The sequence below is a fragment of the Heterocephalus glaber genome, unplaced genomic scaffold, assembly GCF_053883595.1.
Source record: "Heterocephalus glaber isolate CG9 unplaced genomic scaffold, H.glaber_assembly_v1.0 deba00000122, whole genome shotgun sequence".
Lineage (NCBI taxonomy): Eukaryota > Metazoa > Chordata > Mammalia > Rodentia > Bathyergidae > Heterocephalus > Heterocephalus glaber.
In genome coordinates, this window is record NW_028258138.1 from 84,019,182 (window position 1) to 84,040,345 (window position 21,164).

At 42.8% G+C, this 21,164-nt stretch overlaps 1 protein-coding gene and 1 pseudogene across 1 annotated transcript in view; both read right to left on the reverse strand.

The window, feature by feature from the left end:
• Nucleotides 1-741: 741 nt before the first annotated feature.
• Nucleotides 742-13,568, reverse strand: LOC106009550 (glomulin pseudogene; annotated as a pseudogene).
• Nucleotides 13,569-13,748: 180 nt separating this feature from the next.
• Usp8 (ubiquitin specific peptidase 8) overlaps nucleotides 13,749-21,164 on the reverse strand; it is a 63,102-nt gene continuing 55,686 nt past the window's right edge. The window contains exons 17-19 of the mRNA XM_004835420.4: nucleotides 20,680-20,822; nucleotides 14,777-14,909; nucleotides 13,749-14,625 (exon numbers count right to left, since the gene is read on the reverse strand). Coding sequence (XP_004835477.1) covers nucleotides 14,440-14,625; nucleotides 14,777-14,909; nucleotides 20,680-20,822 — 462 coding nt within the window. The 3' untranslated portion in view covers nucleotides 13,749-14,439. The remainder of the gene's footprint in view (nucleotides 14,626-14,776; nucleotides 14,910-20,679; nucleotides 20,823-21,164) is intronic.

Genomic DNA, 21,164 nt, shown 5'->3' on the forward strand with positions numbered 1-21,164 from the left:
AGATGAGCAGTGAGACTAACAGGCCAAAGAACATAGAACACGTAAGACCGTCCTGTAAATTAGGTACACTTTTAGATACATTGTCCATGCTGGATTTCAGTAATTTTTCTCTCTTTTTTTCCTCTGGTCTGTCTTTTCTTTTACACTTTCTTTATATATTGAGTTTCTCATACAAGAGAAACCATGTGATATTTAAACTTGTGTGACTGATTTCTTTAACATTATGGTCTCAAGGTGCATCCATTTTCCTACAAATGACTCAACTTTATCTTTTATGGCAGAGTAGTGCTCCCTTGTATGTAAATGCCACAGTTTCTTTGTCCACAGTTGCTTTGTCTGTTCTGTTGATGGACATTTAGGCTGCTTCCAAGATTTAGCTGTTATGAATTGTGCTGCTATAAAGATGGGTATGCATAGATCACTGAGGTGTGATGTTTAACTCTTTACCTAGAAGGGGAATAGCTGGATAAATGGAATTTCTATTTGTAGTTTTTTGAGAAATCTCCATACTGATTTCCAGTGGCTTACCAGTTTACACTCTAACCAACAGTGAAGAAGTGTTCTTTCTCCCTCACAGACTCCAGCCTTATCGGTTGCTTTCTTTTTTTTTTTTTTTGGTACCAGGGATCAAACTCGTGACCTTGTGCTTGCAAGGCAGGTGGCAGAACCACTGAGCTAATCCCTGGCCCTTGATTTCTTGACAGTAGTCATTTTGGAGATGGAATCCCAGTATTGTTTTAATTTGCATTTCTCGAATGGCCAGAGACGTTGAACATTTTTTCATGTATTTATTGGCCATTTGTACTTCTTTTTTGGGGGGGGTATTTTATTAATTTTTATTTAGGAAGTAGAACTTTTACTTTATTCCAACATTTTCTTCAGAGGTAGACTTTGTTTTTATTTCAATGAGTTCTTCTACTCGAGCTAGAAGACTTTCAGTCAAATCAAACGTGAAAAGAGCTGAATGAATGTAGGACCTTAAGCTGCATTTCAGGAGACATACTGGGGATCTCTTCTCTACCTACTGTTACAGAACAAAGGTCCTTAGACTTTTGAACTACTTGGTTATTTTCTTGGCTATTTTTAATTTCTGCTTCATAGTGTGCTTTTGACATATTAAGTCCTGTATGGAGTGGCTTTAAGAAATTATTCTCAATCTTTCCAAGTTCTGTCCAAAATCCAGTTTGACTGTCATTTTCATTATCTTTGATAACCAAATACCTCAATAAATTTAATGCAGCCATAATCCTATCTGAGTTTTGTAGTAAATCTGTTTCAACACCCTCTGGGAGAAACAGTACCAAATCTAAAAGAGAAATCAGCTGTGGTCCTGTTAAACCATTTGTTAGGTGTTTTCTTAAATGACATATCAATTTGATTTTTGATATTTTGAATAATAAAGGCCTCCACACCCGAGTGATTACTTGTATTCAACAAGCACCTAAATAATGTATATTTGCCTTGTGGATCCAACTTGTTAATATACAACTGAAGCATGGCTAAACCTTTTTTTCTCAATGTCTCAATGGGGCAAAGTGTCATTACTTTGACTAAGCTCTGAGGTACAGTAAGGAAACTCTTGATTTCTAAGTACTGGCAAAGTAGACTGTTATCTTCTATTGTTAATAAACCATTCTTCAGTAGTTCCAATCCTTTGGACAAAACAGACTCTTCTGTTCTTTGCAAAAAGACTTCAGTATGCCCCATATTAAACTGCAAAATGTATGAAGGGCTTAAAACCACTGGCAGTTGATCAGTTTGGATGCCCTGAACAAATACCAGATATGCCAGAGAGGCCATAGAGTCTGCTAATTGTTTGTCTTCTTCTTCCTCAAATTCAAGGTAATTCCATATCCTCTTTTTCCTTCCATGATTAAAAATAATTTTTGGAAAAGGGTATCCAATTGCTGATTAAAAAAACCCTATTATTTCTGATGCAAAACACCTTAAGGGATAATTTTCTGCTTCTTCAGATTGTTCGAGGAATTGTGCTGTCAGCAAAGGGTATTTCAAGCTTTTAAAACAAAATTTCAATAATTCATCCTTTAATTTTTTGTTTTCATTTTCCTTGTTTTCTTTATCATCAATGACTTCTTCCACAAAAGGTTTACTGAACTCTATTAAGGCCTTGCAACACTGACAAAGGCCATAGTCATCTGTTTGTATGTGTTCTTTTGAGTAAGGATGTACTTCTTAATTTGAAAAGTGTTTTCATTTCAGATGCCCATTTTTTCATTGAGTCTTTAAATTTGGAGGGTCTAATTTTTGAGTTCTTTCTATATTCTAGATATTTAGTCCTTTGAGTAGTAGCTGGCAAATTTTTTCGTTTTCTGTAAGTTGTCTCTTCACTCTGTTGGTGGTTTCCTTTGCTGTGCAGAAGCTTTTTAATTTGTTGTTGTTGTTGTTTTGTTTTTTTTTTGTTACTGGGGATCGAACTCGGGACGTTGCACTTGCAAGGCAGGCGCTGGAACCACTGAGCTGCATCCCCGGCATAAGCTTTTTAAATTGATGTGATCCCATTTGTTGATTCTTGGTACCACTTCTTATGCAACTTGGCAGAACGCCCATTTTCTATACATGCTGTTCCTTCAAGTATCTGAAAACAGCAGTCATGCAAGTCTTCGTTCCTTGAACCCTTCTCAAATGATTGGTTTCTAGCAAGAGTTTTGTAAAACTATCAAATGTTTCAGGCACAGAAAACGGAATAGCTATTCATTATTCTCACCTTATGTTAAGAAACAAAATATTGTAGATGAAATCGAAGCCCCGTGTGTATGTGTAATGGTTCCGATGTGACACTGAGTTACGTGCTGCCCGTCATGCTCCCGTGTCCCGTCCCTCACACAGGGGCACACTCCATGTTCGTCTATCTGGATCCAGTGTGGCATGGTAAATCAAGCTGGTTAGCTTACTGTCACTTGCTTTGTGTGTGTGACTGACATCTGAAAATGTACTCTTTGCTATTTTGAAATACACTGTGTTTGACTGGTTACCTGCTATGCAGTAGATCACAACAACTTGTTACTTACTGTCTTCCTCAGACTCGGTACCTTGACCAGCAACTCCCTACTGCCTGTCTCTTCTTTGATGACTTTGACTGTTTAGTTAAATGAGGTCATGTGGTACTTGTCTTTACATGCCTGGCTATTTCACTTAGCACAGTGTCCACCAGGTTCATCCAATCTTGTTTGCAAATGAAAATGTCTTTTTTATGGCCAAGTAACATTCCACTGTGTATAGCACATTTTCTTTATCCAGCCATCCATCGATGGGCATGTATCTCAACTGCACATTTTGCTCTTGTGAATTGTGATAGCTTGCATATAATGTCCCCCCTAAAGCCTCATGCAGTCATAGGTGGGGCTTTTGGGAGCTGGCTGGATCTAGGGTGTGTGATGCTGGGATTAAGGGTGTGAGTGCTACTCGCCCTAAGGGTAGGTAGCCTGGCAAAGATGTAAGGGACAGAAAGGCTGGTCACTGGTTGCTTGTTGCTTATTGCTGCTGCTGCTGCTTTTCTTCTGCCTGCTCTGCGATGCCACCCTGCCTTGCAGCCTGCTGACTATGGACTGAGACCTGTACAAAATGACCCAAAATAACCCTTTCCTCCTTTAATTTTGGGTGTTGAGTGTTTTGTCTCAGTCACCAGAAAAGTAACTGAGACATGAATGGTGCCGTGACAAACACCTGCACTGCATATACGTAGTTCGGGTTTCAGTGTTTGGAGAAAACTCCATAGTGCTTTCCATCGTGGCTCACATTCCCATCACCTGGGTGCAGCTCCCTCTTCTCACACCCTCGCTGACATGGATCAGTCCTTTTTCTTTTCCGTGTTTTCCCTTCCTCCTCCTCCTCTTTCTCCCCCATCTTCATCTCCCTCTCATCTTCCTCTTACTTCTTTTCCTTTCTTCCTCCTCCTCCTCTCCTCCCTTTCTTTTTGATATTGGGGACGGTTCAGTCCCAGGGCCTTTGCATTAAGCTACATCCCAAGTCCTTTATTTAAATTTATTTTTTATTTAGTGAGACAGGGTCTCACTAAGTTGCCTGGGTCTGGGCTTAACTTGTAATCCTCCTGCCTCCGCCACCATGCCTAGCTTGTCATCATTTATCCTTTTGATAATAGTCGTTCTTGGAAGTATAAGGTAGTATTTGTGGTTTTAACTTCCATTTCTCGGTGCTTAGTGGTGTTGAATGTTCTTCATGAACCCATGGGCCATTTGGGTGTCTTCTTTCGAGAAATGTCTGCTCAGGGTCTCTGCCCTTTTTTTTGGTACCAGGGATCGAACTCAGGACCTTGCGCTTGCAAGGCAGGCGCAGTGCCACAGAGCTAAATGCCTGGCCCTCTCTGCCCATTTTTAAAATGAGACTGTTTTCTTACTCTCTGTATATTTTGGATATGTACCCCTTTGTCCCTAGGGTATTACTTTGTTTTTGTGGCTATTGTGAATTAAACTGCTTCCATGATTTCTTTCTCAGTATATTCATTATGTTGAATTTTATCAAATGCTTAAGTCTATGATGATCAAATGATTTTTAGCCTTCATTCTGTTTATGCAGTGTGCTGTGTTTACTGATTTGCATGTGTTGATCCTTCTTGCATCCCTAGAATGAAACCAATTTGATAATATGCATGACTTTCTTTTTGCAGTACTGGTTATTGAACCCAGGGCCTTTGCACTGAACTACATACCCAGCCATTAAAAAAAAAAATGTTTTCTTAAAAAAAATTTTCAGACAGGGTTTGCCAAGTAGCTGAGCTGTCCAGACTGGGACTGAGGTTGAGATTCTCGCTCCATGCCCTCCCGAGTAGATGCAGACACAGGTGTAACAGCACTGGCTGTGAATTTGATTTGCTTTTTCTTCATTTTGGAGACAGGATCTTGCTATGCAGTTCAGGCTGGCCTTGAACTCACTCTACAGCCCAGGCTGGCCTCACTCTCAAGGCAGTCCTTCTGCCTCAGCCTCCTGGTAGGATTACAAGGGTGCATCACCAGGCCTGTCTACTCTGTTTTCATCATGGGCGTGGTCTGTAGTTTGGTGTTCCTGCTATGTCCTTGTTGGGTTTTGTAACAGGGTAACACTGGCCTCAGGAAGTTTGGAAGCGCTTCCTCCCTCCCTTCTAGTCTTTGCAAAGATGTTCTTTTTCAGAAGCTTGGTAAACCGGGCAGGCGTGGTGGCGCACACCTGTGATCCTAGCACTCAGGAGGCTGAGCCAGGAGGATCGCTGGCAGGTCGAGGCCAGCCTGGGCTACTTAGTGAGTTCAGAGCCAGCCTGAACTACGAAGCAAGACCCTGTCTCAAAAAACAAACAAACAGTTTTGGTAAAATTCAAAGTGACACTATCTGGCCCTGGGTTGTTTTTATTTTTTAATTGGGAGACATTTTAGTACTCAGTCTCATTACTTACTGGTCAGGTTTTTTGTCTCTTCTTAGTTCAATTTTGATAGGTCTTAGATGTACAGAAATTCGTCAGTTTCTTCTAAACTTTCCAATATGTTAGCATAGTTTTTCAGAATAACCCTTAGTGATCCTTGTAATGTCTCCTTTCTCATCTCCTATTTTTGGGGTTTTTTTGTTTTTGTTTTTGTTTTTTGTGGTTAGTCTAGCTAAAGGTTTGGCAACTTTATCTTTTCAAAGACTCAATACTTTATAGCAAAACATTTATTGGTGCATTTTAGGCATGAATAATAACATCATAGGAAATCTGCACCTGTACATGGTACATCCTGCCTTTTTTCCCATTCCCCCTCCCCTATGTACAAAAGCTTTATTTCCATTTTCACTTTTTTCCTTGTCCCTTTCTTCCTTTCTCCCACCCTCTTGCCTTGTTCCCCTTCCCATTTGAACATTTTCTTCCCATTTCTCAGTATTACACATTTTAGTCCTTATTTCCACTTTCTCGTTTTCTCACATCAGAGAAACAATGTGGTATTTTAAACATGTGTGTCCAATTTATTTAAGAGTAGGTCTCAAGGTCCATCCATTTAGCTATAAATGTCTGAGCCTCATCCTTCTTTATAGCAGAGGTGTACTTCATTGTATAAAAAACCACATCTTTATCCATTCATTGGTTGATGGGCATTTGGGCTGTTTCCAAGCTTTCACTATTACAAACTATGCTGCTATAAACATGGGTGCACATATATTGCTGTGGCATGATGCTTTTAATTCCTTCAGGAAGATACCAAGAAGGGGACTAGCTGGGTCAAATGGGACCTCTAGTTTTAGCTTTTTAAAAAATGTTTTAGTTTTAGCTTTTTGAGGTATCTCCACACTGATTTCCACAGTGGTTGCACCAGTCTACACTCCCACCAGCAGTGGAGCAGTGTTCCTCTTTCCCCACAGCCCCGCCAGCATTTGTTATTGGTTGATTTCTTGATAGCAGCCATTCTTTCTGGGGTGAGGTGGAATCTCAGTGTTGTTTTCATCTGCATCTCTCGAATGACCAGTGATGTTGAACATTTTTTCATATATTTATTTGCTGTTTCTGCTTCTTCATCTGAGAACTGTCTTTTCATTTCAGTTGCCCATTTTTGGATTGGGTCTTTAAATTTAGGGGTGGGGTCTGATTTTTTTTTTGATTTCTTTATATATTCTAGATAGTTTTTTATCTGATGAATAGCTGGTAAAAAAAATTTTCCCACACTGTGGGCTGTCTCTTCACTCTGTTGGTGGTTTCTGTTACTGTGGAAAAGCTTTTTAATGAGATGAGGTCCCATAGTTGTCTTTTTGTAGTATTTTCCATGTGGACTGGGTTTTGTTCATGAAGTCCTTGCCTACTCCTGTGTCCTGAAGCATTCTACCTATTCTCTCTTCCAGCCAATTTAGTGTTTTTGGTTTTGGGGTTTTTTTTTAGACTTTCTCCCTACTGTGTAGCTCAGGCTAGTCTTAAACTCTCGGCGATCCTCCTGCCTCAGCCTCCTGCAGGCATGCACCAACACACCCAGCTAGTGTTTCTGTTTTAATATTTAGGTCTTTGATCCATTTTGATTTTAGGTTAGTGCATGGTGAAAGATTTTTCACCAAGGTTTTCAGTCTTTGGCATGTGGAAAGCCAGTTTTTCCAGCACCATTTATTAAAGAGGCGATCTTTCCTCCAGTGAGGGTGTTTGGCTCCTTTGTCAAAGATTAGGTGGCTGAATGTGTCTGGAGTTGTTTCTGCATCTTCTAGTCTGTTGCACTGGTCCTCAGGTCTGTTCTTTTGCCAGTACCAAGCTGTTTTTTTCACAGTAGCTTTGTAGTATAGTTTCAGGTCAGGGATTGTGAAGAACCAACACTTTCATTGATCTTTTGTATTTCCTTTTAGACTCTATTTCTATTCTGACCTTTCTTTTCCTGTACTAATTTTAGGCTTGGTTTCTTCTTGCTTTTCTGAGTCCTTGAGATGCATCATTAAGTTATCTAACATCTGTGTTTTTGATGTAGGCACTCATTGCAATAAATTGCCCTCTTAGTACTGCTTTTGCTGTATCCCACAGGTTTTAGTATATTGCTTCCATTTTCATTTATTTGAAGAAATTTTGTAAATTTCCCTTCTGATTTCCTCCATGACCCACAGTTCACTTAAAGTGTGGTGTTTAGTCTCGGTGTATTTGTATAATTTTTCTTGTTGACTTCAAGTTTTATTCCATTGAGGATCAGAAAAGATACAAGATATGATTTCAGGATTTTTTCATTTCTTTTTCTTTTTTGGGAGAGCATTTCAGGCCTATTTTGTACCCTAACATATGGTCTATTCTAGAGAAAGTTCTATGCACTTATGAAAAATTGCATTTTGCAGTTTTTAGATTGAATGTTTTGTAAATGTTGTTTAATTGGTCTAAAGTATAGTTTAACTAATGGTTCTTTGTTGAATGTTTGTTTTTGGCCTAGATGATGTGTCCCCTGAAAAAAAAAGGGGGGGGGTAAAATCCCCTACTATGTGGCTGCTAAAGGGATTACTGCCATTGAAAAGAAACTGAGTACTTAGTACAGGGACAAGAAAGATCCCTCAAGGCCCTCTCAGGAATCAGCAAGACCACACTCATCACAGGCTTGAGGCTGCAAAAGTATCAAGCTTTCATTTTCGAGGAGAGCTCCTGGGACTTCTGCTTGAGAAAGACCTTTAGGGAATTGATATCCCAGGATTCACTTCACTCTGCTCAGTCATCCAGGCACTCAAAGGCTGGAGCTTCTATGGTCGAAGGGGGCCTGGCTGCTGCACATGATGCTGGTTTTTCGGATATACAGAATGCAAGAGTTATGGGGTCAGGGAGGCATCTACACAGATTTTAAAGAAAGGCCTGGGAGGCCAGGCAAGGAGCTTGTGAGAGGGTTATGCATGAAGCTGTGAGAATGAAGCCAAAGGTGCAGTGAAGACCCCAGGAAGTTGGAGGTGCCAGAGACATAGAACACCTGATGAGGAAAGCTGCAGGCCTTGAGCAGAGCCAGCCCGAGAGAGAGAGCCCATGTGGACCACAACCAGCACAGCCATAGGGGCAGGTCTTCCCAAGCCCTCTGGAGCTCACATCTCACCATGTACTGGAGATGCTGGACAGGGAGCCACAGGACTTAATGTTTGCCCTGCTGGGTTTCAGTCTTGCTTTGGTTCTATTCTTTTCTATCCCCCATTCATCCTTTTGGAATGGGAATGTTCACTCTGTGGTATTTATTGTACCTTGGGATTGTATACTTTTTTTTAAGGGGGTTCACAGCTAACAGTTTGCTTTGAATCTGAGACTTTGGACTTTTTAGCAATGCTGGGACTGTTGATACTTTGAGAAGGACTTATTGTGTTCCCGATTGTACATGGAGTAATTCCATCTTGCCAGGTGGAATTATGACCTAGTGTTTATGTGGAGATTAGGCATGGTTTAAAATCTGGATTATCAAGTTGACAAGGAGTGGGATGTGACATTATGGTGGGTGTCAACTTGGTTGGCCTGAGAGCTGCTCAGGGGGTTAGTGAAGTACACTTCTGAATGTCGAGGTGGGTCAGGACCCAGGGCCAAATTACAGCTCTTCTCCTTGAAATTGTGGTTATCAGGTATTTTATCCCAACAGAAAAGCTAATATACTGTCTTTTTGTTATTGCTAATCATTCTTTTATGCACTGTTTCTCCCTCCTTTATTCATCTAACCTGTGGCACACATTCCAGTAATCTTTTTCAGCGAGTTGTTTTGGGTTTTTGAGACAGGGTCTTGTATGTAGTCTTGACCTTGACTCTCCGGTCACTGTGTAGCCAGGCTGGCCTCAGATGCTTTGCAGTCCTCCTGCCTCAGCTTCCCAAGAGGTGCGATTACAGGCATGTACCACCACCCCCACCCTTGGTGAGGGTCTTTTAGACTGAAGTCTCTCAGTCTTTGAAAATGTCTTTAGTTTACTTTCATCTTGAATGCTAATTCAATTAGAAATGTGACTTAGATTAGGTTGAAATTTATCTTATTTTTCTGGCTCCTGTGGCTGCCAGAGAACTTCTACTGCAGTGTCATTTTTGTGCAGGGGAATCTGTCTTGTCTTTGTGGTTGATTTTAAGGTTTTTCTCCTTGCCTTTTTCATTCTGCAGTATTTTCTATCTTTGATTTATTGCATTTCCTGAAGTTGAGGGTCTGTTGTTATTCTTAGCCATTATCACTTTTAATATTGCCTTGTTCCTATGCACTGTTTCCCTCCTAGGATGGATTTCTACTGTGTGTAAATTGAATTGTCATTCACTCTGCCATGCCTTTTAGCACATATTTTTCCACTACACCACTCTTGGTAATTTCCCTAGCTTCATTTTTGTAGTTTATCCATTCTCTAATTCTTTGTAACCACTCAGTCTTGCCACTAAACTTTTCAGTATTATAATTTTCATTTCTAGAAGTTTAGTTTTTCAGAGGTTAGTTTCCTTCTCTTAAATGTTGTGACTTCAAATGTACTTTATTTGTAGTTTCTACTTGAAAATTAAATTATCTGAAGTCCTTGGGGAGTTTAATCTCACTGTGTATAGCAACCTTTTCCTTGTGGTGAACTGTTTCCTCTGTTACTTTGAACTGGGAGCTCAACTTCACTGGGGTTTTATATGTGGGTGTCTTGTATGGCTGATTTAAGGTGCAACAATCTAGGAAGAAATTCTCCTTGCCTAAGTACCCAGCCACATCTTTCATTTGAGTGTCATAGCCTTCCCAGACCACACGTGTGGTATAAATGTGAATCCCAAACGTGAGAAGGCACAAGTTCCCAGGAACTACTTCTGTTCTCTGAGCCCAGGCCAGGCTTGCACTGTACTGGGGGGTAGACCCTTGTTTCTTCCTAGATCTTTCATCAAAGGTGACTCTGGTCTTAGGGCCCCAGGTATCACCTGTAGGGTTCCTGGGTAACCTCTCCAACCCAGCACCTTGGCTAGAGACTAGCATCTGCCTTTATTTCCAGGCAGTCACAGGGTGCTGCCCACACCGTGCTACTCTGTCATTTCTGGTCCGGCTCCCCTGGAATTGCTCTCACTGAACTTTCAGGTCGGCTGTACACCTCAAAGGGTGCTTACTGTGTTTTGTTACCCAGGATCCCTGACGGGGGTGCAGCAATCAGCTAGGTCACTGCCACAGTGCTGGAGATGGAAGTCTAGCAAGGTGCTTCATCTTCTCTCATTATGTCTATTAAAAAATTCATCAAAACTGAACATGAGGGCTGGGGATTTAGCTCAGTGGTTTCACCACCTGCTGCACAAGCGCAAGGACCCGAGTTTGATCCCCGGTACCAAAAAACCCAAAAAAACCGAAAACTGAACATGAGCCGGGGATGTAGCTCAGCAGCACAGGACCTGCCTGGCAAGCGGGAGGTCCTAAGTTCCCTGGAACCAAAAAACCCCGAACATGACACTCAGCTGTGATTGAGCACTGCATATCCTCACCAGAGGGGATTTCTCAAGGTACACCGTACTGTTCTGGGCACCCGTCAACACACCTGATGTTGTCAGCTTGGAGATATTTCTATGAGATATGAGGCAAGGGGGAAAAAGATGAAGGCCCAAGGAACATATAATTCAAGCCCTCCTCAGTCCTGGTTCTGTTAATACATATCTGATCACAGCTGTGTAAGACTGGTCAATTTAACAGACCAGAAGCAAAGCTCGGCAGGGTTAAATAACTCCTCCAAGGTCATTGTATTCAGTTGAATCTGGCTTTAAAAAAATCCATTTCTTCCCCCTACACCAGGGGTCAGTAAAGTCATTCTGTGAGGAGCCGGAGAATAAGTATTTTAGATCTTGCAGGCCGCAGGGCTTGTTTGTTCAGTCTTGTGCTGAACCATTAAAGGAGCCACTGTAAAACAAATGGGCATGGCGGTGTTCCCAAAACACTTTGAGAACACCAAAACTGGATTTCATTGATTTTCACATGACAAAATATACTTGGATGCTGGGTGTGGTGGCACATGCCTATAATCCCAGCACTCAGAAGGCTGAGGGAGGAGGACTGCCCTGAGTTCCAGGCCAGTATGGGCTACACAGTGAGTTCAAGGCCAGCCTGAAGGAATAGTGAGACCCTGTTTTAAAAAAAAGCAAAACCAGGGGCCAGGGATTTAGCTCAGTGGTTCCACCGCCTGCCTTGCAAGCACAAGGTCTAGAATTCGATCCCCGGTACCAAAAAAACCAAAACAACAAAACCAGAAAGAAAAAAAAAAATTGGAACTTTCAATCATATAAAAATGTAAAAGCTATTCCAAAAACAGGCAGTCGGCTGGATCTGGCCCTGGTTTGCCAACCACTGTTCTGCACCACACCCTATTTTTGCAAGCCAGGCTTCCTGTTCTGGGTCAGGAGAGACATGGATGAAAGAGAATGAAACAGCAAGGTGTAGTGGTGGACGCCTAGAATCCCCATACCCAGGGACTGAGAGAGGATCGCCCTGAGTTTGAGGCCAGCCTGGGCTACATAGTGAATTCAAGTCAGCCTGAACTGCACAACGAGACCCTGTGTCTAATCCTCACCCACCAAAATGAGTGGGACAGGGTTGTTTTGGGGCCAAGCTGGTTGGAGGGGTTCTGGTGTATGTGCTGCCCCTTCACACCATGCTGTTAACAATATGCAGTTGTTCCCATGTCTTACTCCAATGTTAAGGATCCTTTCTCATGACTTAGCCTATATTTAGAATGAAACTATGAGTTATTACTTATTTTAAAATGTCCTTTAGTGATTAATAGCTGATGTACAGTAAGTGCTCAGTATTTATTAACTGACAGACATTAGTGAAACGACACCAAACCCAGTGTTCACAATCAATGGGAGCACTCAGTAAGCAGTTCCTATGCACCAAAAGCCAGCAGCAGGCAGGCCATATGTGTAATATAACAAAGCTGTCATTTCCTTTGAATTTAGTATCAATCTGAAGTTTCTATGGCTCTAGCTTTGTTCTTGCTTTGCAGCTGCCCCATTTGCATGTGAGCACTAAGTCTGCCTTTCCTTCCATCCCTAGAACCACTTTGGCGACCTGGATGGTGGCTACTACACTGCTTTCTGCAGGAACTCAGCCACCCAGGCCTGGTACAGCTTTGATGACACTCGTGTCAGTGAGATTCCAGACACTTTGGTTCAAACCACTACGGCCTATCTGCTGTTCTACAGCTGCTAGCCCTTCTCTAAATCTATACAGAAGTGCAAGAGCTAGCAAAGGCTGCTTCCTGAAAACTGCAAAACAAGTGATCAGAAAGTGGTGGTGAGGCTTTGCTTCATCATTAAACTCTTCCAACTTACTTGTACCACTGGTGTCTGTTAACTCTTACCTGCAGCCTTTTTGAGATATGGCTACCGCAGAAAAGATGGGTCTTGGCTTGTGGATAAAGCAGGAAAATAATTCAAAGCCAATGGGTGGGGCCTCAAAGCACTGTGGATTCCACAGTGAGTTCAAGTTCCAAAATTCAGTGTTTATTCGTCCAGATTTCTATCATAAAATATGTTATATACACTCAACAAATTTTTAAAAATGTTTTTGACACAGAATCTCACTATTAGTTCAGGCTGGCCTTGAACTCACTATAAAGCCCAGGTTGTCTTCAAACTCATGGGATTACAGGTGTGTGCCACCACACCTAGCAACAAATTATTTTCTAAAGAAACTTCATAGAGCTACGGCCTGCCCCCAGGCTGGGGGGTAGTTCAGTGGTAGTGCCTGCCTAGCGTGCAGAGGCCCTGGGTTTGAGCCTCAGCACTGAATTTTTTTTTGTTCAAATAGCTCTGTCAGCTTTGGAGTGTGACCTAAAAACACTGAATTGACAATGATTTAGCCAAGATTCCAACGCCTTTTGAGCTAGCTACAGAACACAAAGGTGTCAGCTTCGCCATTCAAAACCCAGGCTCTCTCGGCCCTCCAAGGTGCACTCACGTGGCAGTGTCCAATTGAGACGCACCTGCAATCTCTACAGGAGAGCTGCACTGCAGTGACCGGGTCAGCCCAGGCTCCGGGCTGCCGAGTCCCTCTGCACGTCCCACCCTCACTCTGCAGTCAGGTCCAACTCCTGGCCCCCACCTTAACTCTTGAGAGGATGAGTCTGGGCAATGTCTTACCTGCATTCCCGCTGCTGAGGATCACAAACGTGGCACACGGCTCTGGTGCCATATGAGAAGAATGGAATCGAGTCCTGATTCTGGAGGATCGGGGAGCTGAACTTAGAACCCCAGCGTGGGCTACAGAGTGGGTGGGGTGCATAGATAACATGTGTGCACACAAGCAGTCTAAAATCTAAAACCACCACCGGCTCTCCTAATCATTAAAGACAGAATACTGACAGATTTTACATTATTTTTCTCATTAAGATTTTAATGTAGTAATGAGATTCTTATTTTTAAAAAATTAAAGAAAGTTTCCTTTTATTTTTTTAGAATAAAGATTTAGTGCACAAATACAGCCCAAAGCCAACAGAAAAACAGTTTTGCCCTGTCATTTCCCTAAGAAAGCACTGCAGTTACTCAGGATAGGCCAAAAACAAACACACACGCAGTCCTCTGAGCTGTAGGCGTCACAAAAAGAGCACATTGAACTATGTACAGTGCCCCCATGTGCAAGTGTGCAATAAAGATGTACACGCACATCCCTATCTGCTCCCCATCATTCTAGAGTATCGTAGCAGATCAAGCTGGGTTAGAAATGTGAAAAGGCCATAACAGTGAAAAGGAAAGTGAAGGTTACAGCGGTTCTTCGACCAGTAGTATAATAATGCTTTGCTAGTTAATTATTTTAACTTTGGAGCAGACTTAAAAAGTTGTTTTGAAATAACTGGTACCTGTAAGGGATGCTTACCGCAATACTTGCTAACGTTTGTCATTGGTTCTGGTGACAGCACTGGCCTCAATGATAGAGTCTAGTAACTTAGCTCCTGGGCCCAGAGTCCTCTACATGGTCCACCTGGGTTCCTATTACCTCTTTAAGCAGTTCAGGAGTTGTGTGGTTGAGCTTCTGAGAACCTAACTAGCATGTCACCTAGGTCTCCTTATGTGGTTACATCAGCTGCTCGTGGTCCCAGTGAAGAATAAAAGAGAATATACGCTGCTGATGACTTCACAGAAGAAACAGAGATATCAGAAACTTCGTGATCATCAAACTTAAACCACCGCTGTCTGGCTGCGTTTTTACAGTAAGCAGTGTAGTGGCCTCCGTCCAGCCCGCCGTAGTGATTCTGTGCAAAACAAGACAACACCCGTGAGGATAGCAGCAGTCCCTTCGGTCACACGCTGCTCCCACTCCTGCTGTGTGCTGAGGGGTCACCTGAACTCCTGTCTTACTAGTTTGCTTTGGACAAAAGGTCTTTAGTGCAAGGAGATACTTACTGAAACAGAAAACAGGCTGTACTTCTTCAGGCTGTGCTTTGGACCAATAACATACTGTGACAAATCAAGATTTTCTAGTGGGAAGTCCACGGATGTTTGTAATTTCTGCTTCCATCTGCCATCGTAGGAAAAACTGCAGAACACAACATTACTGAAATTATACTCAGACAGCAGAAGAAATCCTTACTCATTCAACAGCTGGATTTGAAGTTCATTGAGGTTTAAAGTGGAAAGACCTTTCCATTTTACAAATGAGGAAACTGAGGTGGTAGGAATTAAATGCTACATCCAAGGTCCACCAGCTAGCACAGCAGAGGATCCACATGAGGATCCCAGATGCCTTGTGCAGGCTAGGACTGTCAGACAGGGCTTCTGCAGTGGTGACCTGCATGTCCAGCAGAGGGGCCACCCCAAGAGCACACAGGAGAGCGTGACGAGAGCTGTTCCTGTGGGAGAGCTTGAGCCAAACACTGACCACGGCAGCCTTGTGATCGAGATAATGGCATCCGTTTGCAGCACACTCTGTTTCTTTAAACCCCCAAATATGGTTCCTTTTTGGTGACGTGGACTGAACCCAAGGCTTAACATATGGAAGCCAACCATTGCCCACTGAGCTACATTCATGGCCCCTGAATTATTGTTTAAAAACTGCATTCTGGGGACTACTGGGGTGAGATGATGGGACAGAAGTATCCTTTGTGTGAAGCGGTGAGAAGAGTTAAGAGGTAGAAATAAAGAAACTAAAAGGGGTAATCAAAATATACAGTGAAACTTAAAAATTTAAAATATTTAAAATTTTAAAATGTATCACACGGTAGGACACTGCCGTTAATCCCCTCAAAACCCTCCCCCTCATTTTGATCACATTTTCCCTCTCTTCTGGCCACTTTCTGAAGCAGTTCTGGAGCCTTCTTTCCCGAGTGTCTTTATGAGGTGTGATAAATCCAGTGACTGCTGCTGCTGAGCACCATCCAAGGGAAAGCCAGGCTCCTAAAGACATGACGCTGTCCCCTCATCCACCTTAGTCACCAGATCTGGCACTCTGCAACTGCTGGCTCTTCCCCAGTCAGAATGACTGACATGTAAGAGGAACATTCTGAATCAATTCAGGACACTAAGGGAGCCATGGCAGTGCAACTGAAGTCAGAAAGTGGCAAGAATGATGGCATGAGTGTGTTCAGAGTGAGGGGCTGTGCTGAGGGGATTCAGGACAATGTGTCTTTTATTGTAATAAACTTTAAAAATTAAAACATTCACTGTATTTTTCAGTCACACCTCATATATTCTGAGGAAAGAGAGGAAGAGCTGTGGGGACCAAGAGGTGCGAGTAAAGCTACAAAGTGTGTAAAGGGAGCAGAGAAAGGTCCGAAGCAGCCCCAACGCCAAGCCTGAAGTAGGCGTCTGACTCAGCCAGGGAAGGCAGGAGACTCAGATAAACAGGTGACTGGCAGCAGTGGCCGAAGGCAAAGGCCACAGTGGTGCTGCCCAGCATGGGTGTTTGCTGGGCCAGTGGCTCCGGATTAGAAACCCAGTGCACTGCTGGCCGCACGTCTGGGTGCTGACAGCGCCGTCTGGGTGGGCTTGGTTTGAGCTCGGTTGGAGCCCAAGTGACTGCAGTCGAAGTCAGAACAGCCACACCTCACCCTCCCAGTGGTCTCCAGGGACACCTGAGGCAGTGCTGGGTGGGGCACCACAGGGCACAGTGGGAGCGCCAGGGCTGGCTGCAGACCCTCACCTCGGGGAGGTGTCAGGAGCAGGCAGGCGAGGCCCACCTGAGGGTTTTGTGGCAAGCATGCCAGGGCTGACCAAATCCAGGGGCTGAGCGCCCTGCTCCCGTGCAGCCCAGCACCACAGGGCACAGTGGGAGCACCAGGGCTGGCTGCAGACCCTCGCCTCGGGGAGGTGTCAGGAGCAGGCAAGCGAGGCCCGCCTGAGGGTTCTGTGGCGAACGTGCTGGGGCTGACCAAATCCAGGGTCTGAGCACCCTGCTCCCGTACAGCCCTCACAGCAGGGCAGCCGAGGGCTGTTGGCTTCCCTGCCACCGACACAACTCGGCCGCGCTGCTGGGACACTTGCCACGTCCAGGGCACAGACAGGGAGCCTGTGCAACAGAGCAGCTCGCCGGCTGCCTGCAGAGCCCACGGGATGCACAGGAGCAAGCCCAGAAAGCCCTGCCTGGGTGGATACCGCAGGCAACAGACCTCGCTTGCTGAGGGAGGTGGGCGGGCTCCGCTTCTGCTGCGGGTCCCAATTAAGGAGCTCCAACAACGCACCAGAGGCTCCCTCTGTGTCTCCCTGCTGCTCCCCCAGTGATGCAGCTCGCAGGAAAAAGGGCACTGGGCCAAGCACCCAGGCACAGAGGATTTCTTTTTACACCTTCCTTTCTTTTCTCTTTGCCCTGTTTACTTGTTTTTATCTATGATTTTTACCTACTGTATTTACTTTTTAATTGGATATTGTATCTTGTTCTTCTCTTTCTTCCTTTTTTACAAACACTTGCTGGAGGAGAAAGAGAGAGCACAAGAAAAAAGTGAAAATAGAAGGAAAAATGGAAACAGTTTTGTACATATGGAGAGGAGGGGCCTGGGGGGAAAGGGATAAAATAAAATTTTAATAAGTTAAAGCACTTACTGCTGCTTCCATTGTCCCCCTGCCCCGACTTCATTACTTTGATCTTGTATTACTTCTAGCCTTTTAGTTTGTTACTGCTCCCTTCCTTTCCACTGTGATGGTGGTATAGCTGCTACTGCTTCTCGCTGTGTGTCAATATCTGGTGTGTCAGTGTCGTCATTACTGCAGATTCTCTCTTCCTCTCTGAGTGTACTGGGGGTCAACCCCTCAAAAGCAGGCTGGTTGCTCAGAAGACCCTCATGTCCATTCTAACAGATACACAAAGCTCAGCAAAAACACAGGAAGTAGGAAAAACAAGGCATCATGACCAAATGTCCAATGTCCCTAACTCCTCAGTGACTGAATGCAAAGACAGCAAAGTAATCAAACACCAAAGAATTGAACAATTTGATTTTAAAATGATTAATGACTTCAAAGAGGATGCAAATATACAGCTGAGTAAATTAAGGAAGACAATGTAGGATATGAAGAAGCACTCCAACAAAGAGAAGGTTTCTGAAAAAGACTCAAACAGCAATCTTGGGGGCCAGGGATTCAGCTCAGTGGCACCACACCTGCCTCGCAAGTGCAAGGTCCTGAGTTTGATCCCTGGTGCTAAAAAAAAAAAAGTCCATTCTCATCACTCCCACTCAATACAGTCACTAAAATTTTAGCCAGAGGAATTAGGCAAGAGAAAGAAAGAGATACAAATAGGAAATGAAGAAGTCAAATTTTATCTTTTTTTGCAGATAACATGATCCTATATTTAGGAAATCCTAAAGACTCTACCAGAAGACTTTCAGATCTGATAAACCGAGTAAAGTAGCAGAATACAAATCAACATTTTAAAAAAGCGAGAATTAGGAAAGAATCAAACACTAGAAAGACAAAATGACAGGGAAAGGTAGCTACTATATCCACCAATAACAAGAAAGGAGGAACAATTCCACTCATAATAGCTTTACCCATGCCTCAACCTCCCCCCCCCCAAAAAAAACCCTCCTAGGAATCAGACTAACAAAAGAGGTGAAATACCTCTCAATGAAAAATACAAACACTGAACAAAGAAATGTAAGACACTATAAGATAGAAAGATGGGCCAAGTTCATGGACTGACAGAATTAAAATTGTTAAAATGGCCATATTACCAAAGACAATCTAGGGATTCAGTGTAATCCCTGTCAAAGTTCCCATGACATTCTTCGCCGAATTGTAAAAACACAAACACCCAGCAATCCTGAGCAAAAGGAGTAAGACTGGAGGCATCACAATTAAACCACATCAAATTAAAAAGCTGCTGCACAGCAAAGGAAAACAAGCATGAAGAGACAGGCTACACAACAGAAGAAAATCTTTGCCAGCTACTCTTATGGCAGAGAATTAATATACAGAACCCATAAAACACCACCAAAAAAGGGAAAAAGCCCAATCAATAAACGGGCTTGAATAGCCACTTCACAGAAGTTAATATGGCCAGTAAGTCTATTAAAAAATTGTTCAACATCTTTGTCAGAGAACTGCAAGTCAAAACCACTGAGATGTCATCTCACCCCAGTCAGCATGGCTATATTCAAGAATACAAAAACCAATAAATGACAAGGATGCAGGGTAAAAACCCTTCTACATTGGCAGTGGGAACGGAAATTAGTATAGCTTCTACAGAAATCAGTATCAAGGTTCCTCAAAAAACTAAAAATAGAACTACCATATGACCCTGCTCTACCATTCGTTAGTATTTACCCAAAGGAATTACAGTCAGCATACTATAGAGTTGCATATCCATGTTTACTGCAGCACAACTGACAATAGCCAAAACAGAACCAGCCTAGGTGACCACAGTGGATGAATAAAGAAAATGTGACATATATATACAATGGAGTATTATTCAGTAATAAAGAATGAAATTATGTCAGCTGCAGGAAAACAGATAGAACTAGAGATCATCCATCATGTTAAGCAAACTAAGCCAGACCTAGAAAGACAGGTACAGTATATTTTCCCTAATATATACAATCTTTAGAAAAGAAACAAAGATAATATGAAAGGACAAGAGTACTATTATCGGACAACAGGAAGGGAATTAGGAGGGGAAAGGAAATGTAAAGGAGGGTAGTGTGGGGATGAATATGACCAAGATATGTTACGTGCATGTATGAAAATACCACATTGGAACCTAATTATTTTGTAAAATTAATATGCACTATTAAAATACTGAATTCTGAACCAAATACATTTTTAATATCCTCTAATAATAATGTTCAACAATAAAACTTTTAACAGATCTATAGTCAACTTATATCATGTTTATAACTCCCCAATCCTCAAAATAAAAGAAAAACTGATAGAACAAGCGTTCATTAGACCTTTCACAAGAGAAATCTGAACCCGTCCACATTGAAATTAACACAAGCAACTGCCTAAGAATATCTAATACAAACAGAAATGTTTTCTTTGAAACAAAAATGACACTGCTCAATAAAAAGAAACTTCTTTAAAAAGATTTTAAAAACTGACTCAAAGTCACCACTCCACAGATGGATTACACAAAGACAAAAAAGAATGAGAGCAAAAGATCTGGCATGTGTTTTATAACCTCCATCATTATTCCTTCTATTATAGGACCAGATGTTTTTTACTGGTTAGAAAAATCTGAGCAAAAACCATCTGCATTTAACACTGGGATCATTAACATATTTTCTCTTTAAAATTATACTTGAAAAGTATTTCTTCTTTTTTTTTTTTTGTACTGGGGATTGAACTTGGGTCCTTGCGCTTGGGCAGCAGGTGGCAAAACCACTGAGCTAAATCCCTGGCCCCAAGTATTTCATTTTTAACACTACTCTTTGTATGCTTAGTTTATGGTTTGCATGTTAATTTTTTTTTTTTTTTGATAATGGGGATCAAACTCGGGTCCTTGCGCTTGCAGGGCAGGCGGCAGAATGGAGCTAAATCCCCCGCCCCTTGCATGTGAAATTTTAGCTGCTACTTTTGCTACTTTAGCTGCTATTTTGTGTTAGAATTATACTGAACAACATTTATATAGTTCCATGTGATGTAATGATGCAGTCCTTAGCTGCACTGACCCTAGAAAGTGGATCCCACCGACAGGCATGATGACACAGCAGCATTGTCACTGTGGTGTCACTTCTGCCTCGTGTCCCTCCAGCTCTCTAAGCAGATGCGCGTAATAACCCATGTTTCCTTAGGAGGCAGGGCAGTAAGCGGAACTTACTACAAGACTCAGAATTCCTTCATCTAAATCTTACTGAACAGGAAAAAATTTGCTTGGTTACCGTTTCAGATGCACCAGAAGCACAGGTGGCAACTTCCAGATTTCTATCTTTTTGAGAGAATCCCGCCGAGCTCTGCAGTGACTGCAGTAAAACCTATTGTTATCTGTGAGTTTTTCTTCCTTGGAAAATAATCTAAGGCAATCCTGGTGGAAAAACAAGAAACAGACACTCAGTAGTTCATTTCTTCACACAGCATCAGAGAGCACCTCTTCAGGAACAGTGAGCTCAAACAAGAGTCCAGGTCCCACAAGAGACGCAGCCAGTGAAGGGTGTGGTGGGGGCCCTCACGGGGGCAGGGCGGGGGCTGTGGGCCAGGACAGTGCACAGGACTCCCACACCGTGCCTGGCAGTCCTGGGAGACAGAGAAGGGTGCGCAGCAGGAAGCAAGGCTAAAGGCACCAAGGAGCCTAAGTATAAAGGTACTGACTCAATGTGCTCATGGAAAGCACATAGCTGTAAAAAGTAGACCTAAGCGAGCCTGGTGT